At 41.7% G+C, this 27,856-nt stretch overlaps 3 protein-coding genes across 4 annotated transcripts in view; 2 read left to right on the plus strand and 1 right to left on the minus strand.

Moving 5' to 3' along the window:
- LOC131233683 (uncharacterized) overlaps nucleotides 1-6,655 on the minus strand; it is a 23,929-nt gene extending 17,274 nt beyond the window's left edge. The window contains exon 1 of the mRNA XM_058230473.1: nucleotides 6,569-6,655. Coding sequence (XP_058086456.1) covers nucleotides 6,569-6,655 — 87 coding nt within the window. The remainder of the gene's footprint in view (nucleotides 1-6,568) is intronic.
- LOC131232511 (uncharacterized) lies at nucleotides 6,591-27,193 on the plus strand. Of its 2 annotated transcripts, XM_058228791.1 has the most exons (6): nucleotides 6,591-6,988; nucleotides 7,916-8,057; nucleotides 21,521-21,646; nucleotides 26,171-26,298; nucleotides 26,576-26,914; nucleotides 26,998-27,193. In XM_058228791.1, exons 1-6 carry the CDS (start codon nucleotides 6,606-6,608, stop codon nucleotides 27,074-27,076), a joined length of 1,197 nt encoding a protein of 398 aa, XP_058084774.1. In that variant the 5' UTR covers nucleotides 6,591-6,605; the 3' UTR covers nucleotides 27,077-27,193. The 2 variants fall into 2 exon arrangements, with proteins under 2 accessions (XP_058084774.1, XP_058084775.1); XM_058228792.1 differs by lacking the exons at nucleotides 6,591-6,988; nucleotides 7,916-8,057 and adding an exon at nucleotides 19,471-19,509.
- LOC131233686 (uncharacterized) lies at nucleotides 12,747-14,570 on the plus strand. The gene is made up of 3 exons (XM_058230475.1): nucleotides 12,747-13,286; nucleotides 13,709-14,132; nucleotides 14,233-14,570. Exons 1-3 carry the CDS (start codon nucleotides 12,747-12,749, stop codon nucleotides 14,568-14,570), a joined length of 1,302 nt encoding a protein of 433 aa, XP_058086458.1.
- Nucleotides 27,194-27,856: the final 663 nt, after the last annotated feature.

Consider the following 27,856-nt stretch of genomic DNA (forward strand, 5'->3'; position numbering starts at 1 on the left):
ACTTGGGTCAAATTTGGACCCAACACCTAGGGCCAAATTGGGCCCAGTTCGACCTATAGTGGTGAGGAGTTTGGAGCCCAGTTGGGCCACCTTACTTGGGTAAATACGGTGAGCCTAACACTAGCCTAAAAGGCCATGTTGTTGTACCCCTTTTGAACTTTTGTACAAAGCCATAGAAATGCCTGACAAATATGAACCATAATTTTAGGAAATTCCTTAAGCAACCTTGGACCACACGAAGGCTTGGGCCAAGTTCGAGAACACTACCATACGGGTGATGACTTTCCCCTTGAGCTTTCCATTTCCAAATTAGCTAAACCTAGTTTGTACTAGATTACCATTATGATATACTTGCTTTCACTATATAGGCTCACATGCTAGTTAATCATTGATCACTATTCACATGACTTGGTAATATATCCTCATTAGTTATTAACTCATGATGCTTCCTTACCTGCCTTATTTGAAGTCATACATTGTTACATGATAACATGATTTCTCTCTACACATAACCTTTTGATGCTACACATGGAGGATTCCATTATTGTATGCAAGCCACACTTCAGATGTAATTAGACAAAACGTGTGAAAAATAGGGACCTTAAATTGGTGTCATTTTAATCAAGGTATCCTATTAAAACATCCCAAGGTGGAGGACCTCATGAGTCGGGGATGGTGGTAATGGGACATTATGCCCGAACTGTCGGCCTACGCTGGGTGACGAGCCCCCCGTAGTGATCATTGAGTTACTTAATTGGGCTGACTGTAACTGGATTAATAACGGCTGACTAATCATGCATTCATAGCATATTGGCTATAACGGATGACTATTCTAGATGCTATAGCACGTGCCCTAGGGTTGTTGGGTTGTAATGCCCTGAAAATCGGGGGTCGAGCATAAACACAACCACGAGTTCCAACACATCACTTATGCAACATAGATAATGATGATTAAATATTGTCTGTGTTAGTGCATTAATCATAGTGGGATTATACCAAAACAGTAATTCATACTTCAGATCAATTCATATAACGCAAGTGGAAGACTGAAAAATGTATATAAACGTGTATGAGCGAAAAGGATCACGATCGGTCTCCAGAGTATGAATACATCACTGAGTCACCATATACATATAATAGTTCAAAATAGTTCAACTACAATAATAAACCTTGTAGCCCTGACGATCCGGATGGCCTAAGCGAAACCACGGGAGAATTGCATATATGAGAACTCATTCTAATCATCATAGTAATCGGGCTCCGCCTCCTGAGTCGCATCGTCATCTGCAACTAAGATAGAGTTTGGTGGGTGTTCAGAACACCGTCCCAGAACGTGGGAGTGAGTGATCAACTCAGTGAAACAATAAAGCAAAGGTTAACATGTTCTCAATTTAGTCAAGCAGTAATGATAAAGTAGACATATCAGACATTCCTAGATACTCCTATTAATGCAATGATGAAATGTAAGCATGATGCATGCCCTCGCCTACACTCCCTTGTGCGACACCATCTTACGGTCGCGGCATGCTTTCTTCCCTCTGTGCTCTTCAACCGGTGCACATGCAGTGCGATGAAATGAGCATGATTACCAAGTTTATTATTAGTCCCTTTCATATAATAGGATTAGGAAGCTAAGATACCTCCCTTATATAAAATCCCAAACGATGATCCAATCTAGGGTCGTCAATTCTAATAAATCCCATACGATGATATGGTTCTGGGTCGCTGTAAAGGATTCGTCACCTTATCAGTGCAGGCCTAGTGTACTCCTGTTGCTACGTAAGGGCTCGTCGCCTCTACGCAGTCTTAGCGTACGCTCGAGGTCACTACAAAGGGCTCGTCACCTTATCAGTGTAGACCGACAGCTTGAATATAGTGTCCCATACCACCGTATTCGGCTCGCGAGTCTGGGTTGATCACTGGTCACTACGGGGATGCTTGTCACCCCAGCGTAGGCCGACAGCTCGACCACGATGTCCCATACCACCATGTCCGGCTCATGAGTCTTAGTGGATCGAGGTACCAAGGTTTTAAAGGTTTTCACTGGTGAGTTTAGTACATTAGATTCGAGCAGTAGCGTCCATACATGGTGAACATACATCGGGTCAATCGGGTTACTTGACGAGTTCGATTAGTACGAGTGCACGTTGGGTTTACCGACATGAAGTGCGTAAGCACTCCGTGTGGCCTAACCACTGCCGACATCCCAAGTACGGCTCGGATTCATCGATCACGTCCTATGTGGCGAAATAACCTCAGCCACCAAATCAAAACCTGTTACCGATTGCCTGGGCTATTTCATAGTCCCAAACACATTTAATTAGAACAGATAATCATATAAGCTAATCAGAACAGTAATGGATTAACCATTCCAATTATACTAGCATAGGAGCATTTGATGGATTTCAACTTAAACATGAATTCACACATATGTAGTTCCTAAGTAAAACAGACAAAGAATGTACAATGAATGGCTAGGATAATGGATTTTGGGGTGGGAATGGGCCACACACAACACTCTTTTCTCTCACTTAGGAGTTGCTTGGGACGTCCACCATTTTGCTTCCTTGGAATTGTGCTTGAGAAATGAGAGAGAGAGAGAGAGTTGTAAGGAGAGAGAGTGATGGGTGATGGAAGTGAGGTGAGTATGGGTGAGGTGAGAGGTTGGTTGACTTGGTAGTTGCTTGATTTGTGGAGAAAGAAAGCATGGGTTGCTCTTGTACTTGACATAAGGTGACTGATTGATTGATTGATGGGATATGTTGTAGAGATTCTCTTGGGATTGAAGACGCGCCGTGTTTTCTTGAAATAAACGCGGGCCCACATCTTTTGACCTGGGTATCGGGTCGGTGCTTGAGTCGCTGCGTTGGAACCGCGGCGACGGCACGTCGCAATAGTACAAGTCTCAAATTAAGCCGACTCAAATCTACGGGATACGACTTAGGGTCGCGCGCAAACGTCGATCATCGGTCGTGGGTTATTGAAATTCGTCGGGAAGGATAGCAGGAGTCGATGAACCAGTACATATTACGATACGAGCCTTACAAGTTAGCTACGGATTATAACCGTAGCCATTGTAGCCTGTCGTGACAGTACCGCCGAACCTGCGGTAGTGCCGCGATAGTCTGTGCAGTCTGTGCACCCTCTATGGTTACGGATTATAACCGTAGCCATTGTACCGCGACAGTACCGCCGTATCGGTGGTAGTGCCACGCTAGTCTATTTTTTTTAAACACAGAGAACTTTATTCTACCTACCTACATTTTTCTCTAATGCATATTAGATATATATATGTATATATAAGCATATAAAAAAATTCTCTCTTTTTATAATTTCTTTCTTTATTCATTTAATAAGAATATGTTCTAAACCAAAATTATTTACTTGACGTATCATATATGATTTTAGGGTAGGAGAATCGATGTACCCAGTACGTGACAAGAGTGAGTGGGAAGAAATTTCAGTGGGCTTCAATGAGTATTGTGTGCAAATTAAACTCCCAGGATAAAGGAGGTCAGCATGAAAATGAGCAGGGCAAAACATGAAAATGAGTGGGGTAAGCATGAAATTGAGCGGGGCAAACATGAAAATGAGCGGGGCGAGCATGAAATTGAGCGGACAAACATGAAAATTCAGCGGGGCAAACTTAACAAATAATTTCATGGCTCGAACCGAAAAATCTAAACACATCCAATGTTTAAATGGACCACACCACATGAAATTTTGAATTGAACTTCTAATGGGTTGGATTCGCATTATTTTGGATACGACAAAATAATTCTAGTAGATCTAATGTACTTATTCAATCTAATAAATACCTTGTGTCAGAATTGAGAAAGTCTATGCCTCGAATCTTTAATATTTTTTATTTATCACATGTGTCTATTATTTAGGCAAAATACAGTCACCTATTGTCACTAAGAATCTGAAACAAACCTCAGAATCAAAAGAAAGGGGGGAAGCACGGAAGAAACAGACATAGACATAGAAACGACTTCCGACATAGTAGGGACTAAACAAGAACAAGAGGCATCCACAAAAGAAGTCTCTATCATTTGTTCCAAAGAAAATAAGGATCCAAACAAAGTATATGGGAGTCAATGGTTTCAAGAAAATTAGAAGTTGGAAATACTTAAAGAGGATAAAGACCTGTTCAGGATTGAAAAACCTCTTTTGACTCTTCTTTTCAACTATAAACGATGGAATTGTCCATTGCGATATATAAAAAACGATCGCTTTGAGAAAATATTGAGCGGGGCAAACTAGAAAATTGATTGAGGGAAACATTCAATTATTAAGGGAAACATGAAATTCATCAGGAAAACATGAAATTGACGAGGCAAACTTGAATTTCAGCGAGAGAAACATGAAATTGAGGAGGGCAAACTACAAATTCAGCGGGGTAAACTAGAAAATCAGTGGGGCAAGCATGAAATTGAGCGGGGCAAACTGAAAAATCAGCGGGGCAAACATGAAATTGAGCGGGGAAAACTGAAAAATCAGATGGGCAAACTAGGAAATCAGTGGGGCAAACATGAAAATGAGCAGGGCAAACATGAAATTCAGTGGGGCAAATTAGACAATCAGTAGGGCAAACTTAACAAATAATTTAATGGCTTGAGCTGAAAAATCTAAACGTATCCAATGTTCAAATGGGCCACACCACATGAAATTTTGAATTGAGCTTCTAATGTTGATCATTTTTTAGGAGCACAAAAGTTTTGGATCAAGCTTATAATTGTGTTTTCTATTAATCCATGTCTGTATGATCTTATGAATAAGTTTGATAACAAACAAACATCACTGTTGGGTCGACTATGGTTTCAGCGGTGGAAATCATTATGCCCACTGTTTCCCGTGGTATGATCCACTTGATCTTTTGATATGCTTCAATTTGGGGCTAAACCCCTTAAATAGTTGGCAAAACGGATGGACAACGTGGATATACTACATACATTCAATGTGGGCCCAACCGAGTTTACTTAGTACTATGGGAGCGTACTGACTAACTCAGTACACAATCCGATTACGCTTGCTACACCCCACAATAATGTTTTATTTGTAATACATCATGTTCATCGGATTATGTAATACCCCTTCGTTTTCATCAGAATATGTATACACCAAAACTCCATATGTGGAAGGGAACCTAGACATTGAGGGAGGGAACCTAAACATTGAGCAGGACAAACATGAAATTGAACGGGGCAAATATGAAATTCAGCGGGGGAAACATTAAATTCAGCGGGGAAAATATGAAATTCATCAGGGAAAACAAGAAATTGATCGGGGCAAACTTGATTTTCAGCGAAGGAAACATGAAATTCAGCAGAGCAAACTGAAATATGAGCGAGGCAAACATGAAATTCAGCGGGGGAAACATGAAATTCAGTGGGGCAAACTAGGAATTCAGTGGGGCAAACTAGAAAATCATTATGCCCATTGTTTCCCATGGTATGATCCACTTGATCATTTGATATGCTTCAATTTGGCGCTCAATCCCTTAAAATAGATGGAATAACGGATGAACGGCATGGATATACTACATACATTCAATGTGGGCCCAACTGAGTTTAAAATATACCTGTGCTGGGCTCCTTGCTCTTGCTCGGGTGGTAAACTCTCAGGAGTTTCAACTCCCGGTCAAGGGTTCGAGTACCTATATGTGGTGAAATTCCACCAGCGTGAGTGTGTGGGGTGTGTGTGCATGTGTAATACTAAAAAAAATAAATATTTATACCTGTGCTGCGTGCTTTCTTCACTAGACTGACCATTTTCAGAAGAAAACAAAATGCTGATAAGGAGGGCCTATAAAAAGTTTTTTTTTTGGTCTTTCTATCGGAAACACAATGAGAAAAGGGGGTGAAAGCAACGGGAGTGAAAGCAGCGATAGAAAAGGAGAAGGAAACGCAAACAGAGGAAATGGAGAGGAAAAGCAGTTTCCGTGAAAGGGAGGGGTTTTTTCATCCTGTCACTTAGTGTCTGTACGAGGAGGCCTAAGTACGTATTGTAAGTTTGTATTGCTTCCAAAAAACCGCTGGATAAAAGGTGGGGTCCACATTCGTAAATTTCCCAAAGCCAACCTACATTTGAATGCTATAAATGCCGCAAGTGCATAGCTGTGAACGCCGGTACAGAGATATCCGTGCACGGAGCTGTGTGGGGCCCACAGAGATACCCGTGACAAATCTACTCCGTCCATCTGTTTTGAAATACCAAAATAAAGGTATGATTCGAAAAATCAGGAAGATCCAAAACTCATATGCGCCATACCAACGGAACAGTGGAAACAGAAACTTTCACCGTTGAAACCTTCCTGGGTTTGACCATGATGTTTATATAAAATCCAAACCGTTCATAGCATTATTACCACTCAGATAAACTGTAGGCATAAATTTCATACCGATAAAAAACTTGTGTCGCCTCTCACGTGGTGTAATCCACATGAGTTTTGGATATTCCTGATTTTCATATTTCTGTCATGTTGTGGTCTTTAAAAACGAATGGACGGAGTAGATTTGTTAAAGACATCTATGTGGGCCCCACAAAGCTCCGGGCGCAGGAATACCTCTGTGCCGGGGGTCACAGGCAATCCGCTTCCGTAAATGCCCGAAATTTCCGCCACCAGCCCAGGTTTCCCATTCCAAGAGAGCATCCAATCCTCCGCATTTGTCACGAAAACCCCAAATCTCCTAATACTTTCGCTCCAAAACCCCCCGATTTTCCGAACACCAGAAAAATGCTTCTGGTGCTCGGAAATACCAGAGGAAAATCGTTTCTCCCATGACCATGGATTCTCCGAATCCCCCAAACAGAGGCAAGAAAGGCTTCTGCTACTATTTTATCCGCTGCAGCTTCACCATCATTCTCTCTCTGATCGTCTCCTCCGCCTTCTCTTTTCTCTGCGGGATTTTAGCGGTCCTGATCGGGAATTTCTTTGTCCCTGGTCCCCCTTCCGTTGCCACGCAGTGCAAGATCGTCTCCAGCAGTGAGCTCTCTCTCCCTCTCTTCAATTTCATTCTGTTATAGTTCTCGAGGTTGAGCTCTGCTGTTATATTAGCGCTTGGCTTGCTGTTTCTGCTATGGAATTAGGGTTTCGTGGTTTCTTTCCCTGGGGGTAGAATCTTCAAAGGAAATTACTTGAATTTGAAGAGTTTCTGATCTTGTTGGAAAAATCGTCAGGGTTTCCGAATTTTCGTTTTGGAATTGGGAATTTTAGGGTTAAGAATAGCTGGTTGCGTTGAAGGTTTGTAGGGTAGGGCATGTTTAGTGGAGAAATGCCCTTGGGCTGTCGCAACACTGTAATATTTATGTTCTCTTTGTTGCATTTGGACATGTGGAGAGCCCCATCAATCAGTCTGGACCGTCCATTTGGTTCAATACACTATACGACCACCGAGCAGAAGTTACATGAATTGGATGGTTCGTTCAGTTGCTTCACAATGGATGGTTAAGGTTGCTTGAATAGAAGGGAAGGTCGCAGGCATGACTAATTGTAGATGAAAAAACGTGCAACTACCTGCTTGCAGGGCTATCTTGATGTATGTCTGTCATCCAATCCATCCAGAAGGGATATAGCCCATATCATGCTTATTCAAAGATCAAAGATCATGTGGGCCACACAATAGAAAACAATTGACAACCACCCAAAAACCTCCAAATTTGCATGGTGGCCCACTTGATGGTTGGATCGGCATGATATTTGGGGCATCCTACTTCTATTATGGGGCGACCCTGTTAGAATGATTGGATGGCATACACGCATCATGGCAGGCCCCACACCACCACTAATTGCATTTACACCTCGTTGTAGCCCTGTAGGTGAGACCTTTCGTGAATAAAATAGGTCAAATCATCAATTTGAACCATCCATTCGATGTGCCCCAGCTTGGCAGTTAACTTGGGCTGATGTTAGATTTCTTGCAGGTGTGGATCTTAGGTCGTCCAACATCTGTGAACTTGGGCTGTTAAATTACAATGCCAAGCATGTATTTTACCCTTTAGAAAGAACAAGATTTCGATGCCGTCATGATTACTATTGGGCTTCGGTTTTCGAGGTGATATTTTTTTTTCTTTCTCATTTTAGCTCCAATAGCTTCTTTGATGTACATAAATTCCTTGTATTTAGTTGATTCACAGCGGAACATGAACTAAAGTTGGAGCTCCACCAAATCTAAGATGATGTAATCCCACTGACCTCATACCATTTAATGACAAAGATTAAAAGACAAGAACATAAAAGAAAAAAAAGGACCAATAGAGTAGTTGTTCAATCAGCAGTTCACCATCATCATAATAATGGCCCCCATACCCTATAATTTCTAGCCTTTTGTTGTTGAAGAGGAATTGTGCCAATTTGACATACATGTGCAAGATACCCTACATTTAGGCCTCACCTTGAAAATGAGTGGCCCAAAAACCAGGCAGGTCCACTATTTGGTGGGCAACATGTGGATGAGATAAAATGAATAGTTTGAAAAAATGACACATGGTTTTCAGGAAATTTTCGAAATGTAGCAGAATTTGAAGTTTAAAAAAAAATTTCAGATTTTATTTTAGCCCCAAGGATCTCCGTATTTGATAATCTCAGATTCCTAAAAATCTGAAATCTTATGATGTATATTTTAGATATTACCTGAACAAAATGCGTGTCATGTTGAACTAGAATTTTGCATGTCGATCTTCCAATGTAGAAAGTCTCTTACTGATCTATCCCAAATGAAGGAGAGGGAGAACTTACGATGTCAGCCCGTGATGTAGGGTTGTGGTGACTCACATTCACACGCACACGTGTGATGGTGGGTACGTTAAAGAATCTCTCTCTCTCTCTCTCTCTCTCTCTCTCTCTATTGCTTCCTCTTTCCTTTTTCTTGTTAGGTCACGCTCGGTGTTGTCATGTGCGACCGCATATGCACATATGCGATCGCATATGTGCATATCCATATGTGATCATGGCACATATGCGATCGCATATGTGGCATATGCGAAAATATGCGATCGCATACAACATATGCGATCACATATTGGCCATGGCACATTGAATTTTATTTATTTATTTATTATTATTTTTTTGCAAAAAAACAACATTTTGCCTATAAAAAGGCTTCCAAATCTCCTCCATTTGCAATATTCTCACTCCAAGACTCTCTTTCTCTATTTTTTCTCTTACATTTCTTAATTACAAGTGGTCTTAATCTCTCTCTATCTCTCTTGTATTTCCTACTTTCAAGTGATCTTAATCTCTCTCTCTCTCTCTCTCTCTCTCTCTCTCTCTCTCTCTCTCTCTCCCCCCTACATTCCCTCTCTCTCTTGGAAGTTGGAAGATCAAGATTCAAGCACTTTCAAGTTTCAAGGAAGATAGCTTGTTGATTTTCTATAATAATAAATAAATAGCTTGTTGATTTTCTAGAAAAAGCTTCTCATCTGCTGATAGAATCGGAAAGAACAAGTCTCCTAAAGAAGATCCACAAAAAGAAATGGCTTAGAGATGCAATGGGACACGTGGGCAGGAAACTCGGGCTATCTTTCGGTGATTGCCCGGAGGACTTTTTAGCGCTCTTCCAATGTGTTGAAGCCAGCGGAAGACCTCTTGCAGTCCAGAAATCTCCCAGGGGTCGTCGATCAACTCCTCGTAGCAATAGGGAATTGCACAGTTTGGCGATAGGGCAGTGGAATTCAGAATTACATTTGAAAAGGGGCTCGGCCCAGGGAACTCGGGGGAGCTCTGTTCCAAAATGAAGCTGATTTCTTGGAACGTGAGGGGTGTGGGGTCCAAACAAAAAAGACGGATAATAAAAGATACCACTGACAGGTATAAGCCAGATATTCTGTCTCCAAGAAACCAAGAGCAACAGTTTCGATGATAGGCTGATGGGCACCTACAGATGCGAAATGGGTTGCGCTCGACTCCAATGGCAGTGCAGGAGGTATCCTCCTCGCTTGGAAGTCTTCAAATTGGCTGCTTCTTAGCAGTTGGATTGGTAGATTCTCGGTCTCAGCTTTGTTACAGCATGTCTCTTCAGGTTTAACTTGCCTTTTCTCCTCAGTTTACGGGCCCCTTCAGGAAGGGGACAGGAAGTTGTTCTGGGAGGAGCTCTCAGCCTCTAAACATAAGTTCTTAGGTGCGTGCTGTATAGCAGGGGATTTTAACATAATCAGGGAAGCCAATGAAAAATCGCATGGTCAGTCAGTTACTACAACTATGAAATCGTTTTCTCGTTGGATTGAAGAGGAAGAGCTAGTGGATCTCCCTCTTCTTAAGGCCAGATTTACCTGGTCCAACGGTAAAGAGGCTCCAACGATGTGCAAGCCGGATAGGTTCCTAGTTTCTTCACAGTGGCTAGACCAATTCCCCCTATCCTCCCATTCAGTTCTTCCCAGGACCATGACAGACCACTGGCCCATCTCTTTATACCTGGAGGAGCAAATTTGGGGTCCCAAACCTTTCCGTTTTGACACTTCCTGGCTCAAAATTGAAGGGTTTTCGAAAAAAGTAGCAGGCTGGTGGACAGGATTGCAGGTAGAAGGTACTGCCGATTTTAGGTTGTCTTCCAAGTTGAAGAAGTTGAAGTCCGAATTAAAGCAATGGCGTAGGAAGGATGATGGGGACATCATGCGCACATGTGCACGCACGTCGCCCCTTACGCACGTACGCCAGAAGGAGGACTCCACCGTCGATCTGGATCGATGACTACGTCCAGGGAGGGCCTCCTAATTAGGAGATGAAGTTTTGATTCAAAAGAGTGGGCCTGACAGTCAAGAAAAGCCCACCATGAGATCTTATGATCGTGGCCCATTAGTCGGATTGATCTCATACTTTAGGTCTTGCTTATTGATATGATTTAGAACATCGTGAACGCTTTAGATTTCTTTGTTTGGTTTTTATTTTAGTTTACTTCGTCGCCAAGTAATAGGTTGTGCACATGGTGCGAGTTTTGAGGTATAGGGTTTTCCTATAAATAGGCACCCCTTGTAGCTCTTTTGATGGATTGAAGATTAATAAAAATTCTGCATTTTCCTATTCTCTGAGTTGTGAAGCCTAATTGGGTGCGAAGCCCTCCCTTCATCGAAGGGTTAACTACCGTGGTGCGAAGCCACATTTATCCCGATTTGGCCCCATCCATCGCCATCTCTACTACCCATCTTCTACCATCCCTTCTTTTCATCTCACCCCATCATCTATACTTCGAATCAATCATTTATTGCAGCAATTCTCCTCCCCACAGCAGAATTTCAGAATCTAGCTCTACAGGAGGGCTGAAACTTCGGCGGAACACCACACACAAACCGTACATCGGATCGAGCTGAGATTTGGGGGTTTTGGAGTCCATCCCTGGCCGACCAGGGCCAAGTTAGCCTTTTTCTGAATAGTGGGCCCCATACACGTGCGGCCGGATCATACGCATGTGCGTATGGGCCATTGTTGTTGTCCACGCGTGCGGTGCTTCTCTGGTTTATCTCTCTCTTCTCTTTCACTCTGCTTTCACCCAAAATCCCTAAACCTAATCCTAAATTACTCAAATCTCCAATTTTATGCCCATTTTCTTACCTTAGGGTTCCCCGAATTGGAATTTCTGAATCCCTTGGATTAGAGACTGATTACTATGCATGTGTGGATGGTTATTTCTTATCTTTGAGTATCGTTTGGTTCATAATTTTTATTGATCCGGCCCTATCATATGTAGGCCTGGACCCACATGGATTCCCCTTAATTGAATGTTTGGACTTTTATGTGGGATATGGAATTTGTGTAATTGTTTCTGACTAATGTGATCTTAAGCCTGAAATCTCGCATATCATATTTAATTTTCATGTCCTGCATCAAAGGAGTTCCAAAGTAGGGAGTAGGAATCAGACTCGCTGTTAGCTGAACTGTCAGATCTTGATGCGTAGGCAGAGGTAGAAACGCTGTCTTTCGAATCCCAGGCTAGAGTTCATTTGCTTCAATCCATTGCAAGTAGGGGCCTCGAAAAGAGATATCTTGGAAGCAAAAATCTAGGTTGGCCTGGATTAAAGAAGGTGACAGGAACACGCGTTTTTTCCACTCCGTGGCAAGTATGCATGCGAGAAACAACAAAATCAGCAGCATTTTGGTGGACGGGGTTCGTATAGAAGACAAAGATGTCATTGCTGCCGAGATGGTTTCTTTTTATAGCTCCCTTCTCAAAGGAGAAGCGTGGAGTAGGCCTAGATTGGATGGTATTCAGTTCAACAGAATTACAGTGGAGGAGGCAGAAATGTTGGAAGCTCCTTTTTCCAGGGAAGAGATCAAACAGGCAGTCGACTCCCTAGGTGCAGATAAGGCCCCAGGTCCGAATGGTTTTCCGATTTCATTTTTCTCTCATTTTTGGGAGGTGATCCAATCAGATGTTACAAATTATTTAAACGACTTTCACAAGAGGAGCAGAATCTCTACTAGCCTAGGGGCCACGTTCATAGCTCTGGTTCCGAAACTGCCAGGCGCTGCTTCTCGCAAAGATTTTAGGCCGATCAGCTTGTTGAGGGGGCCTTATAAGATTATGGCGAAGGTCTTGGCGACGCGTTTGAGGAAGGTAATAGGGAAGCTGATTTCAGAAAATCAGAGTGCTTTTATCGTCGACAGACAGATTGTTGATGCAGCTCTTAGCACTAATGAATGCTTGGATGCTAGTTCCAAATCGGGTCAAAAGCATATTATATGCAAATTGGACATCGAAAAGGCCTACGATCATGTAGATTGGGGCTTCTTGTAGTATTTGTTAAAGTGCATGGGGTTTGGAGATAAATGGAGAGCCTGGATGGGAGAATGTGTTGGCTCGGCCCACTTCTCCATTCTTCTTAATGGTTCCCCAAAGGGGTTTTTCAAAAGCTCGAGAGGTTTGAGGCAGGGAGACCCCCTCTCCCCCTTCTTATTTCTTATCGTGGGGGAGGCTCTGTCTAGAATTCTCCTTAAAGGTCAAGAGGAAGGCATCTTCAGCAGGATCAAAATCAAAGGCATGCCAAGTCTGATTTCTCACATTCAGTATGCAGATGACACCCTAATCTTCTTTGATGCTTCGATCGAAAAGGTGGACAATCTTCAAACCACTATCCGATGCTTCCAAGTGGTTTCTGGTCTAAAGGTGAACTTGACGAAATCAAAAATTTTCGGGATCAATATGGAAAGAGATGAGGTTGAATCGCTGGCCCAACTCTTTGGATGTGCCGCTGCTTCTCTTCCGTCTTCATTTGTGGGTCTTCCGTTAAGCATCGAAAAACCTTTCAAATCTATTTGGGACAAAGTTATCCTCCGATTTCAGTTGTATCTGGTGAGATGGAAAAGTCGATACCTCTCCCTAGGTGGCCGCCTCACCTTAATCAAAGCTGCCCTCTCAAATCTCCCTATATACTTTCTCTTCTCAAATGTCCGGCATTGGTGTTGGCGACCATTGATAAATTAAGGCGGGACTTCCTTTGGCGCGGAAAGGAAGAAAGGAAGAAGTTTCATCTCCTAAATTGGTCGGAGGTTTGTCTCCACTTGTCTAACAGAGGAGCCGAGATCAAAGAGCTCAAAGCAATGAACAAAGCTCTTCTCAATAAGTGGATCTGGAGGTAAGGGGCGGAAGAAGGGAGTCTCTAGAATTCCATCATCACGGCTAAATATGGAACATCTTCTGGCGGCTGGTGGTCTCCGGATTCATCTCTCTATAGGGCGTCGCACATCTGGAAAGATATTATGAAAATGAAACAGGAGGTCCTCTCAGCTGTTGGATTTGTGCTCGGGAATGGTGCCAAAATCTGGTTTTGGGACGACATTTGGATTGGGGATAAGCCGCTAAAGATTACATTCCCTAACATGTACCTTCTAGCCTCTTCTAAAGACTCTTACGTTGCGGATCGTTATGCAGTTATTGCCGGAAAAATTGTCTGGAATGTGCAATGCAAAAGGGGCCTCCAAGATTGGGAGATTCCAGAATTTGCAGGCCTTTTGGAGAGGATATATGCAGCGGCCCCTTCCCCTCCGTCTGAGGACAACATTTATTGGAGACCAGATCAATCCTCCTCCTTTTCTGTTCGATCCCTCTATAACCAGTTGCACTTGCAGCAGCCCACCCCCAAGGCAAATCTTTCTTTTCTTTGGAAATACCCAGCTTCCCCAAAAGTTCTCGCTTTCGGTTGGCTGGCCGGAAAAAAAAAGAATCCTAACAGTGGATAACTTGAGGAGGAAAGGGATGATTCTGCCCAACATTTGTCTATGTTGTATGCGGGCAAAAGAGTCTGTTGATCACTTGCTTCTGCACTGCTCTTTCATTCAGCCCATATGGGCTAACTTTCTGCTTCGGTTCAACTTAGACAGGTGTTTTCCGAGCGAGGTGAACCACCTCCTTCAGGCATGGCATGGGGTGAAATTAGGAAAATTGAAAACAATTATCTGGAGAATGGCCATTTTCGCCGTTTGGTGGTTCTTTTGGGGAGAAAGGAACAATGGATGCTTCAGGAATTCCTCCAATCTTGCTGGGGTGGTTGCGTCTAAGGCTAAACGTTTCATGATCGAGTGGGCTACAAATGTTAAGGGTCTTTTTGGCTGTGATTTTTTCTTCTTAGGAGTGTAGTTGCTGCCTGCCCTCTCAGCAGGCTATTTTCCCTTGTGTTTCCTTTTTTTTCTTCTTAATGAATTCATCTTTCAAAAAAAAAAAAATAGCTTATTGATTTTATTGTTACTTATTGTTAACTATATTGTTAAATGTGGATGACTTGATGTTTAATTCATTGTTTAATTGATTTTCTCTCTCTCAAATGTATTTTAAATATTTAAAATTAGTTATCTATTAACTTAGAAAAGTTCTCGTTAGTTTCTTATATCTTTTTGTATATATACATGTATATATGTCTATTATATATATATATATATATATATATATATATATATATATATATATATATATATATGTGGGCATTCTCATGAGGCATCTACATCAATCTTTTAGTACGATCCTTTATATTTGGATATCCTATGATGGAATCATATGATTCGCGCATCGCATCTCTTGAAGGCTTATGGATGGAATACAAGGTTCATTCCTTAGGATTCTCCTTAAAGAGTGTGGGGAACCAATCACATCACATCCCAACATGAATCGCATGGCTTTAGTAAAGCATACAGTAGAAGGAATAAAGGAGGAATCTCAACCATTCACCATACATAATTATACCACTGCTTCTCAAACAAACAACAATCAACTATAGTTTTAAACCAAACTATCGTATATAAATTGGGTTGTGGACCCTCAACAAAAAACCTCCATGCATTCTACTCTATGTCAATATTCCTAGCTTTATGATGCTCCTCTGCTCTTAGTCTATGCATACTTGTCTTTGTTCACTTTCCATTCTGTCCCTTCTGACTCTCTGCATTAGCATAATCACAGTTTTAACTATTCGTCAAAATCCTTGGGATCTCAGCACAATGAGAGGAGAGAGGCATCCTGCATTTGCCTCTCAAGCGAGTAGCTTCTTGTGTGCTATGCACTTGTTCTTGAAGTGACCTGACTTTCCAAGGTGCCAATAGCCTTTCTTGTTTTGCATGCCCTTTCCTTTCCACTTTCCCTTCCCCTGTTTACTAGCAAGATCACCTGCTCCCTTATGGGTCATTACCCTGATTCTCTTGTTCCTCACCCCATTTGCGCTTCATGGGATTTGGTCTGCTGCCATAGGGATCCTCGGCAAGGCGAACTTATAATCGGGGACTGACAAACTGAAAAAATAACTGTTGCAACCAATACCATATTGAACCAAAACCAATCCTATCACCCGAAGGTGCGTGTGAGCAGTGTTTAAATTATCGGCGACAATATCGAATTGTCACCGATAATATCGGTATCGCTGGCTCAGTGATACCGAAACCCCATTTATTCGTTTCGGTGCCTGGTTTCGCCGATAATTTCGGTATCGTCGATATTTTCGAAATGTCGCCGAAATTTCACTGTTCCCACGATAATAGGGGATGTAAAATCATTAAAAAAAAAAAAAAAAAAAACAAGAAATACCTGTTTTTCATTCGGATCTGTTTGAAGACGCGAATTTTAAGAGCTTCATGGTTGTTGAGTGCAGATCGGCAACCTTTCTGGTAAGATTCAGCCCCAAAAAATCAGTTTTTCCGTCGTCTCGATATCTTGTTGGAAAATAAAGTTTTTTTAAAAAAAATTTGGGATGAGGGAGAGGGATTTTTCGGATGAAAATCTGGAGATTTTGATGGGAAGGAGAGGAATTTTTGAAATTTTGGGATGAGGGAGAGGGATTTTAGGGGTTTCTACGCATTTTGGGGATCGGATTTCAGATTTTAGGGAAATCGATTGCGTACTGTGTTACTAGTACGCACGCTTTTATCGTACTGATTAAACTCTGTTGGGCTCACAGTGAATGTATGTGGTTAATCCACACCGTCCATCCATTTTTCCATCTCATTTAAGGGTTGAGACCAAAATGGAAGTCTATACAAAGCTCAAGTCGACCGTACCCTAGGAAATAGTGGGAATAATGATTTCCACCGTTGAAACTTGATAGGCCCCATGGTGATGTTTATTTGTCATCCAGCCTCTTCATAAGGTCACAAAAACATGGATGAAGGGAAAACACAAATATAAGTTTGATCCAAAACTTTAGTGGCCCTCAAGAAATTTCAACGGTAGATGTTCAATTCACACTGTTTCAGGTGGTGTGGTCCATTTAAGACTTGGATATTCTTCATTTTTGGGTTCAAGTCCTAAATTTATCTGGTAAAATGGACGGAAAGGGGGGTGGGGGGGATATAATATATAAATCATGGTGGATCCCACAGAGTTTACTGCATACTGAGTTACTCACTACGCGATCCGCTTCCGTTTTAAGGGGCGCGGATTGGATATTGACAAGGTCAGTAGCCAAATCGCTACTGAAGTGACGTCACCAAGCTATGTGGACCCTACCATGATGCATGTGTTGTATCCATACTGTCCAACCATTTGTAGAGATCGTTTTATGGCATTACAAAGAGAATGAGAATGATCTAAATTTCAAATGGACCCACTACAGAAAACCATGGGAGCAGTCACACCCATCGTTGAAACATTTATAAGGCCCACCGTGATGTATTTTTGAGATCCAACCTATTCATAAGTTAACATATAGATAGATGAGGTGAAAACAAAAATATCAGCTTGATTGGAAACTACTGTGGCCCCTAAGAAATTTTGAACGGTGGATGTCACTGTCCCCACTATTTTCAATGGTGGGGTCCTCTTGAACTTTAGATCTATCTCATTCACTTCATCCAAGTCTGCATGACCTTATTGATAGGTTGGGTGGTAAAAAAACATCACGGTGGCCCTTAGAAAGGTTTCAACAGTGGGTGTCATTATCACTGCAGCTTGCTTTGATGTGGTCCACTGGAGCTATATATCTGCTTCATTTTTTTATATAATATCTTAAAATGATATTAGAAAAGCTACGAACGGTGTAGATAAAATACTTACATTACGGTGGGCCCCACAGAGCCCTGCCCGGACGAATCCATCCGGGCGGGGGTGGGACGCAATCCCCATCCGCATTTTATAAAAATCGGATTGCGTACTAAGCAGGGAGGCAGTTTAGTTAGTGATGCTGATCGTTGCTCCGTGGGCCCATTATGATCTATGTCTTTAATCCACACCGTCCATCCATTTTTACACATCATTTTAATATTAAATATAATAAAATATGTAGATCAAAATCTCAGGTGGACCACACCATGGGAAAACAGTAGTGATTGAATTTCTACCATTAAAAACCTCCTAGGCACTAGGGCGCACTACAATATTTATTCGACATCTAACCTATAGATTAAGTCATATAGTCCTAGATGAAGTCAAAAAACAAATATCAAGCCAAATATCAGCTTGATCCAAAACTTTTGTCGCCCCAAGAAGTTTTTAACGGTGAGAGTTCAATCAACACTATGTGGCCCACTTGAGATTTTGATTTAACTCAGTTTTGAGTTCATACCAAAAATTATCTGGAGAAATGGATTAGACGGTATGGATGAGACACATACATCATGTTGGGGTCCACATCGCACCACTTAAGCGGATTAGCTGTATAACAGGTGGAAGCGGATTGCGTACTGAGTAAGACAGTACGCTTAGTGTACTGAATAAACTCTGTGGGCCCCACCTTTATTCACGAATTTTATCCACTCCGTTCATACATTTTACCAGATGAATTTACTACGTTAGCCCAAAAATGAAGCATATAAAAATATCAAGTGGACCACACCAATGTCTACTGTTGAAAAGTTACTGGGGTCCCCAGAAGTTTTAGATCAAGTTAATAATTGTTTTTTCACTTCGTCCATGTCTGTGTGATCTTATGAACAGGTTGGATGACAAATAAACATCACTGGAGGCCTTGTAAAGGTTTCAACGGTGGAAATTAATATTTCCACTGTTTCCTGTGGTATGGTACACTTGAGCTTTGTATATGCTTCAAGTTTGGGCTCAACCCCTAAAATGATCTGGAAAAATGGATGAACGGCGTGGATAAACCACACGCATTCACGGTGGATCCGGACAATGATTACGAGCCACCTCGTCACTCTACATGGGGATGAAATATGGCCAGAAATGTGTAGTTTTTTAAAGTCATTTACTTCTGCATGTCTTAATTCTTGTAAGCTTGCATTTGTATTATATAAACTCATTTTGGTTACTATTTGAGTGATTTCTTACGGCAACGCATGCCTTTTGGCCCCCATTAAATGGAAACTTATTATTTAATGCATTTTTTTTTGCAATTTTTTCATTCCTGAATATATAAATGTGTATTTAGGCATGTCCTGAAGTTTCACTGAAAAATTCCACCATTTTCTCCATGTTTCCCCCTTTTTCCCTGCATTTCCGGTTATCGGCGATAACGATATTATATCTGTATCTCCGGCCAGCGAAACTTGTAGTGATACCGACAACTCGAACACTGCGTATGAGTCACACTGCCCATGATTTCTCATACTTGGTGTTGTTGGCCTCATAGAGGACTGACTGTGCATGAAGCTCACCCTCCAAGTACTTCATTCATGTTTTTGTTGTTTATGAACCCATCATACCTAGGCATCAAAGTTACATGAATCGCATTCACCATTTCAGCGTCCTCTTTGGCAGCCCCAATCATTTTGAGCTCATTAGCTATGTCGAACATTTTCAGTACATGCTCACTAAAAGAAGCACATTCCTCAAGTTTTATGTTGTACAATTTCCTCTCGAGGGCTTGCACCTGAACGACAATCTGGGAATCAAACATTCCCTTAAGGTGAAGGTAGATGTCCCTCATATACATCATGTTTCTTAGATGTCCCTCATATACATTATGTTTCATAGCTGGTTGCAGAGAACATCGGAGATTGAAGCTTGGATGTATCCTTTGGCCACCTTGTTGTCTCTTTTCAACTCAGTGTAGTTGGTAGAGACTCCTTAATCCTTATTGTTAACAGGTTTAGGGGTAAGAGGGGAAAGCTCATGAATGACGTATGGTACCCGGTCCAAGGTGAGTACTGGTTCGAGCTTTTGAGACTAGTTTATGATTTTTTTTTGCCTACGACCTTCTTTGTGGTGATGATCTCATATATGACATTTAGCTTCGGCTTCTTTTATTGCACGACCAAAATAATGCCTTAATTTATGTGAGTGTTCCTTTTGTCTTGTGCAAAGGCACACATTTTAGGCATATAGACACCTAGCTTGTCCAGTCGTGCCCCCAACACAACTTAACAACGCCTACTAAATGAGCAGTTCATGTAACCAAATTAAGCTATGTGGGAGGATCGAACTATAGTATCAATATTCCCACCCAATTTATCTTATCACAGCCATGTCTCATTATTTGTATTAATCCATCTATAGTCTCAGAGCACTAAACCATAATAAAATGCATATCGAAAGGCATTTGAGGAACAATCTTGTCCCCTACCCTGTATTAGGGCACACATCCATGTGTATGACTAGTGTATCCTTCAAATTTGTAAGCCTTTAAGTGCAATTCACGCCATACATATGAGATTATTTGTGCTCTCCATTCCTCAATCATGGTGTTCCCCAGGAAGTGCCTAGAATAAGTTATACCCATGATGTGTGCTGCATCGAGTAATGCGGAACCCGATCCTCCTGCACCCATCTCAATGAACGTGTGACTGAGTCTGTTTCCCTATACACCCACAGAGATAATTCCTACCTTAGTCTTAGATCGCATACCGTGACATGGTCAAGCCTTTAATCCCATGACCAAGGAAAGATCAATTTCTCCATTGAGTGCATTTTTGCAACATCCTCAATGGAGCACCTCATGAGCAATGCTTTGCTTAGTACGCATGCCTCATGATGCCATCACATCTCATTCACTGTGGCCCTCTATCAAGTAAGTGTGCCCTAAGTCATGAGGAACGGTCTTGTCCCTTCTCCTGATTGGTTTGCACGATCTATCATCCAGCAAATAAGGGGAACTGTTGTGTCCCTCGTGATGCATTAGACCATGATTTCAACAATCATCACAGCGATTCAAGGGAGTTAGGCTCACAATACTTGAAATGACCATATAATGCATAGTGCGCCTATGGCAATAATTGTCACTATATAAAGTGACCACCATACACATCCATACCATAGGATAAACCCACCACACACATTAGGTAAGCATAGGGCACATATATCATGTCCAAAAGACACTTAGAAAGCTTTTGCGTCTCTGATATCAACTACGCGAATCCTATACCTCCATTCCACTCCAAGGACCATATTCTCAGTTAAACCATGGGTCATCGAATGTTTTGTTACTAACTCCACCCATGTCCTTTTGGGACTCCCCCTTGCGCTTTTAGAGCCTTCAATTTGAACTAACTTACTCCTAACTAGTGTAGTTATTAGTCTCCATTGCACATGGCCAAACCATCCAAGTCTACTTTCCCTTATCTTATTACCTATTGGTGCTATTCCTAATTATCTCAATGCATTCATTTCTTATTCTATTCTACCTACTCATCCATCTCAACATCCTCACTTAAGCTACAATCATCCTATGAACATGCCGTTCCTTGACTGCCCATCTTTTTGTACGTAAAATATGGCTGGTCTTATATCTATTCTATAAATCTTCCCTTTGTTTGTCATGGTGTGTTTTTTTTTTTTCCTTTCCTTTTCTTTTCTCTCTATTCATAATTCCATGTGTTACTTAGGAAATGCATTTAAGCATGAGATTGCTTGTAGTCCCTTAATAAAATGGTCACGGTCTGTGGTTTCAAATGCATCATAGTCATAGGAATCTGATATGGTAAGGTATCTTTCTAAAAATCCAACTTGAAATTGTGTTGCAAGTAGAATACAAAGAAGATTATTCAGTTCATAATTCCATTTCTTACTTAGGAAATGCATTTAAGCATGATATATATTGCTTGGAGTCCCTCAATAAAATGGTCACGGTCTGTGGTTTCAAATGCAACATAGTCACAGGAACATGATATAGTAAGGTATCTTTCTAAAAATCCAACTTGAAATTGTGTTTGTAGGTAGAATACAAAGAAGATTATTTGGGCCAAACACTTCACGCGACGGCAGAGGCTCCAAAGGAGGCCCTTCCTCTTGATTGCAGACCTGGTTTTGGTACTGCGTGGTTGACAAAACATAAGTTCAAGGTATGTGATGCTTACTTGTCTTGTATATGATGCTGTACCATCGGATCATGTTACTTGGTTACTTGGGACTCTTCAGATGCACAGTTTGGATTTTCTAGATTCTTGTAAAATTTGCAGGTAAATGATACTATGCTTATTATAATTCGATCAAACTCTTGTCACTGATTTAGCACCAGAATCAAAATGTCTTGTAATGGCAATATTTTCACATAGTTTGCACCCATCTTGGGTATGGTTAGAATCAGAGCAAACCTCTTTGTGCAATAAGAATCTTGATTTTCTATTAAGTCAGAATACATGTTCTTTAGGTTCACAACATTAGACCCTGTCCATGGAGTTTCTCAAGAACATTTAGAATTCATAATTTCTTGCTTGCAGATTCAAAAGCTAAAATCATTGGGAACATCTTGATTTGATGTTGTTCTTCCAAGTATGACATTTGTATGACATGGTGTTGGTCTAGACCTTGAGGTAGAGGATTCCTGTTGCTGGTTTGCTGGGGTCATCACTTGAATACAAAGCCTAAACAAATTGAGATGAACTCTTCATTCTCTAAAAAATTGGAATGTGTAGGCTGCATAAGTACCCATAGCAACATAGTTGATGCTTTGGCTCATCGGCCATCATGGTGTCCATGTTACCAAAATCGTCAACCCCCCTGCATTTTCCATTCCAAATACTGAATCCGGATCACTGTTTTTACCAATCTGAAATTATGGTTCTATGCTCGTGTAGATTAACTTGTAACGTCAGTCTATGCTCATGTAGACTTATACTTTGATTGATGCAATAGCATGCATATATATAATATTATGCATGGGGGACCTAAAATAATACTTTCTTATAAAGGATACCTAAAATAATAATATTCACCATTTCATTTATAAATTACGGTATCAACTCATATGTAAAACTTGAATGTATATACCTAGTGTATATATTGAAGTGACCCACATGATTCTATGCCTAGGATACCACACATTGGAGGAAGTAGTGTGCGGCGTTCCGGTTCTCGTACCACGTATCTGGTGACCTACGGAACCTTGGTTGGGATACTCGGGAGACAAGGGGTGATCCCTTGGGCATATTCAAGTTGGGGCTGTTCATTTGGCGTGAAGGGTACTGTTGTCTATTTTCTATCTTTATATGTGTTGTTTTCGTATCTGCTCAACACAAATGCATAAAGATTGATAGGAATTGATATTTTTGATTGTTAACTCCATTGCAAGGATATGCACGTAAGCATGCCCTCCCTAAAGGCTTTTATTGATTTGAGAAACAAAGATACCTTCCAGTAGCATAAGCATTTAATTACATTCCTTGGGGAAAAACTTAACCTGAGAAAACTAATTTGTTACATGGTACAGAATAGAGAGATGTAAATAATGCTTAAAATTCCTAATCATGGTCCTTCATATTCAAAGTGTCTAGCTCACTGATCATGTTGAGGAAATCATTGATATCCTTTGGTGTTTCGGCGTTGGGATACTAGCAAATGGTGCGTGTCATGTTTTTGAGAGGCATTAGCTTCAGATAGCCATGTTGTCCTACGACGTATACAAGCATGATCATATCAGCACTGTTAGGGGTCTCATATACCATAGATAATGCAAGGGCATTTTCACACCGGGCTCGAGTGGGGTAGCCTGTGGGATGCAGGAGCACACTCGGGGTGGGCGACGCCCACGGGGGAGGTATCGTGTTCGAGACTCCTCACTAGGAGTGATTAATGCGCATTTCACACTGGGATCGAGTGGGGTAGCTTGTGGGATGCGGGGACACACTCAGGGTGTGCAGCCTGTGTGAGGCGGTATCCATGTGATTTGGGGCCCACGAGGGAGGTTCGACCGAGGTCCTAACCCATGAGATGTGGAGCCCGTGCTATGAGATAAAGGGATTAATTCGTCATACTCTAACAGTTCGAGCTTTTAGAGCAAGTGGTTAATTGTCCTGCTAGTGTTTTAAATAGCGGTAGCGTGTTGCGTATCGTTCAACCCTTCGTAACGTGTAGCGAAATTGCGTAGAGTGTAGCGTAAGCTACACAATACTTCTATTTATTATTATTATTATTTTTTTAAAAAAATATGATAAATATTATCAGCCACATATTTCCATGCAAAATCTCTCTTTTTCTTCAAACATTCTTCTCTTTAGTTCACTACTTAACCAAAAAAAAAAGAAAAAAACACGTCACAAACAAATCCGTGAATCACGAAAATCAACATTAACTTGTGAAAAATAATATAGTGGTTCCCACATGGACCACACAATAAAAAACAATGCACACATATGCACACCACAGTGGGCCCACCATAGAAAACAATGTAAATACACCCTTTCACGCACCTCAGTGGGCCCCATGTGGGCCACACCATAAAAAACAATGCACATTCACACACACTCACACCACAGTAGGCCCCACATGGGCGATACCACAGAAAAAATCTATATCTACAGAGATATTGAAAAAAAAAAGAAAAAAATTATAAAGAACAAAAAAACGCACAGTAACCGGCATTTTAAAAGGGAAAAAATGAGAAAAAACTCAAAATATCAAGTTATTTTCATTGTACATCGAAAAAAATTCAAAAAAATGATCGTACATACCTATTTTTGTCTCAAGATGAGACTAAAAATATGCAAAAGTTGAAGCTCCACAACCGATCGCAACCGGTGTAGGGAAAATCTGATTTCTCTGTTATTTCGTCTCCATTGTTGATGAAACTACACCAAATGGAGCTCCTTGTAGTCTCCAACAATCGGCCAAAGAAGCCCCTTCGAAGGGCCTTTCGATCGTAAGATTGAAGAGGGGGGAGAGGAAGCAGCATCGGTTTAGGGCCGGCTGTCGAATACACTGTTCGAAATGGCTATGTTTTTTTTAAAAAAAACTTACTGCTGTGGTGTGAGTTCACCACCATTTACGGCAATGAAAAAAAAAAAAATACCACAGGTAGCGTGGGCTACTTGCGATATGCGTTCGTAGCATACGCTACAACCGGGATTTACGCTACTTTACACGCTACGTAGCATTTTTCGAGCGCTACGCTACATACACTACTCAAAACATTGTGTCCTGCATCAAATTGGTATCAGAGCGGGAGGTCTCGTGTTCGAGACACCTCACCGGGGGTGATTAATGCAGGGGCATTTTCACACCGGGCTCGAGTGGGGTAGCCTGTGGGATGCAGGGGCACACTCAGGGTGGACAAGGCCCATGGGGAGGTCTCGTGTTCAAGATTCTTCACCGGGGGTGATTAATGCGCATTTCACACCAGGCTCGAGTGGGGTAGCCTGTGGGATGTGGGGACACTCGGGGTGGGCGGCCTGTGTGAGGCGGTACCCATGTGATTTGGGGCCTACGAGGGGGGTTCGGCTGAGGTCCTAACCCATGAGATGTGGGGCTTGGGCTATGAGATAAAGGGATTAATTCGCCATACTCTAACAGTTCGAGCTTTTAGAGCAAGTGGTTAATTGTCCTGCATCAATAGATGATGAAGATAATGCATCATACTGCATGTTAGCGCTTGCCGTCTAGTGAAAGAGTCATTGGCACCTTGTGTAAGGGTCTGCGCTGGCGCAGGGAGTTAGGCTAATAGAGAGACTGGTCTCAGATCATAGTGCCAATTTGTCCTTGAACAATGGCTGGGGGAGTGGTACTCTGCGTCTGGCACGTGCACATATGCTGTAATAGGTCTATGCTTGGGTGTGGTGCCCTGTCCTTTAGGAGCCTAGTGCCTGGTGCGAAGGCTTCCCCTGGGAGTGCTTGGAATAGAGCCTTCCTAGTTGGAGTGGGAGTTGCTGAGGCTCAGCTAAAGGAGCTTTGGTGCCTGAAGTCCTGAAGAGTCGAAGAGTCGTGTCAAAGAAGCCCCGTAAATGATCTGCTAGGAGGTATTTATAGTCATGTCAGCATCTCATTAGATGAGAGGAAGTGCAACTTGGTAACTAGGCAGACTGGTGCCTGTGGCAGAAGAGGCAAAGCGCCTGGCACTTAGGCATCAGTGCTTGTTCCTTGGCAGACTGGTGCTGGGTGCAAATGCTTTGCTGAAGGAATCTCCCCATAAGATATGCGCAGAGGGAGATTTTTAGGCGCTAAGCATTTGGAGTCGAACTAGACAGGTACTCTGGCTCCATTCGATGTGTTTGGGCTCGTTTTGGGGAGTGACAAACTCCATGCCAATAAATCATTAAAAAGAAGTGTTGTTTTCATTTCCATAATGGTCAATAAATAATGTTGTTAAGCTGGATTTTGTATTCAAACTATATATGCAGGAATCACAGATCCATTCGGACTGGTACCTCTATGGAAATTATGGTACCATCTAGCTGAGTAGTAAACATGTTATATGCTTGGAACTGCAGTTGCTCTCATTCATTGACCATTTGCCGAGTCTGCTAAAGGGATCTGATTTTTTAATCATAGTTTTAGCTATGCATTCTTTTAGTTTTCAGTTCCTTGATTTGTTTATTGGCCCATTTGTAGCTCCACGGCGTTCTCATGTTTTACCCTCTTTTTTCTTTCTTCAGGTAAATGAAACTTATAACTGCAGGTATACGCCTGGCATTTCCAAAGTGGAAATCTATCCCGATAGTCTCTTCAATTGCAAAGCAAAAGACCCATCGATGCTTGAGATGATGAGAAGATTTTTCATTCTGTGAGTATCTCTTGCACAGTGACAATAAGCTATTTCATTCATTTTCTCAAGTCATTTTTTACATTGATATGTTTGTGTTTATCAGCGCATTAATTTAATGTGATTGTCAGTTCTTTCGTTAAGGCTCCCTTTCCAAGGGAAGAAATGAGCTTCGTGTTTACAAGCCAAACACAGGAAACTATTGGCAGGATTGATTGCAGTCATTGTTCCTCTTGTTTCACAATCACCATTCCTCTTCTTTTCATTGACTAACTTACCCACATCTATGCATCAACAGATTCTTGAAGTCCATGAACTCCTTTTTCTCCAACACCTCGGACACATTAAGAGCCAAAAGCATGTTACAAGGTGCTGTAGCCGGTGTCGTTAGTGGCGTACTGGTTGCCTCAGTCTTTGTTATCTTATTGAAACTCCTTATGGATTTAAAGCTCAGGCTGGCACGCAAATGGGGTGCCAGAAGCCTCCGCATTACAGTCTATGCAGCACGTTTCAGGCGAGCCTGCATCATTGTCGCGTACTTCTCTGCCATGGGCTGGTTAGCGGTCCAGTATGGCAAGATGGTTGGCTTCTCGGACCTTTTCATCAGCCCCCACCTCGTGAAGAAGACTGCAAAGAGGTGATGTCTTTTATTGATGCAAGGGCCCTTGTATCTTAAGAAGATTAGCTTGTGATGCTAATTATTGTATATCTACTCGATAGGCTGTTGGGGCATCTCTCTGCACTGCTGGATTTTTTTCTCCCATTCCTGCCCATTGTGGGACACCAGTTTATGCTGTGATTGCAGCAGAGAAAGTGTAATGCAAGTTGCATGAGGAAAGACAGGTTAGGTGTTGTTGTTTGGCCTTGTATTTGGTCTCATTATTAAAGGAAATGTAACAGGATTTTCGGTAAGAAAGACTCTTGATGTGTGCCCTTTTATTTTCTTTTTTTCCTCCACTGTTTTTTTTGGATTGGTGGAATCCAATTTTCTTCTTTTCCTCCACTGTTTGTGAAAACAAAGTTTGTTGAGGTTTTTTTTTTCTTTTCTTTTCTTTTTCTTTCTGTTTTTGCGCACACCCACTTATCCCCACATGCACCCAAACTCATGAGCTCAAGAGCTGTAGCACACTCTGCCTACCACTGAGCCATTGGTTGGAACCCTATTGACATTGATTTCCATTTCCATTGTTTTCCTTGCAAGGGGTGATTTCAAGCTTTCTAGTTTTTTGAAAGAATTTGAAAGACAGCTCTCAGTTTTTGAGTACTGACTTTTCTACATTTCCATGGAAACCGTGTGCGCTAAAACAAAAAGGTGTGCTAAAACAAAAGTGTAGTTGAAATCTTTTCAACATACTTCTATTTCTATGGATTCTACCAATCCAAACAGGCCCATGAATGAGAATGTAGTGAGTCTAGAAGGCCATCTACTGTAATCCGTGGGACAGATGAACTACTTGGCTTAATGTCAAGGCTTTTCTGCCAACTCAAATCCCGCCCATTTATAGCTAGGGCCGTCTTCAGTGCGGGCGATCTTCAACATGTGCGCCATATGACTGTTATCTCTGACGCATTTTGGACC

The sequence above is a fragment of the Magnolia sinica genome, chromosome 18 (genome assembly GCF_029962835.1).
Source record: "Magnolia sinica isolate HGM2019 chromosome 18, MsV1, whole genome shotgun sequence".
Lineage (NCBI taxonomy): Eukaryota > Viridiplantae > Streptophyta > Magnoliopsida > Magnoliales > Magnoliaceae > Magnolia > Magnolia sinica.

What these genes read in the sequence shown, in the direction of transcription:
- LOC131233686 (XM_058230475.1), top strand. Translation starts at nt 12,747, where the DNA reads ATGGGGTTTGGAGATAAATGGAGAGCCTGGATGGGAGAATGTGTTGGC. An exon ending in TCCGATTTCAGTTGTATCTG is followed by an intron (nt 13,287 to 13,708) that starts GTGAGATGGAAA and finishes AAAATGAAACAG; the next exon opens with GAGGTCCTCTCAGCTGTTGG. An exon ending in CCCAAAAGTTCTCGCTTTCG is followed by an intron (nt 14,133 to 14,232) that starts GTTGGCTGGCCG and finishes TGCGGGCAAAAG; the next exon opens with AGTCTGTTGATCACTTGCTT.
- LOC131232511 (XM_058228791.1), top strand. Translation starts at nt 6,606, where the DNA reads ATGCCCGAAATTTCCGCCACCAGCCCAGGTTTCCCATTCCAAGAGAGC. An exon ending in GTGCAAGATCGTCTCCAGCA is followed by an intron (nt 6,989 to 7,915) that starts GTGAGCTCTCTC and finishes GGCTGATGTTAG; the next exon opens with ATTTCTTGCAGGTGTGGATC. An exon ending in ATGAGAAGATTTTTCATTCT is followed by an intron (nt 26,299 to 26,575) that starts GTGAGTATCTCT and finishes ATGCATCAACAG; the next exon opens with ATTCTTGAAGTCCATGAACT.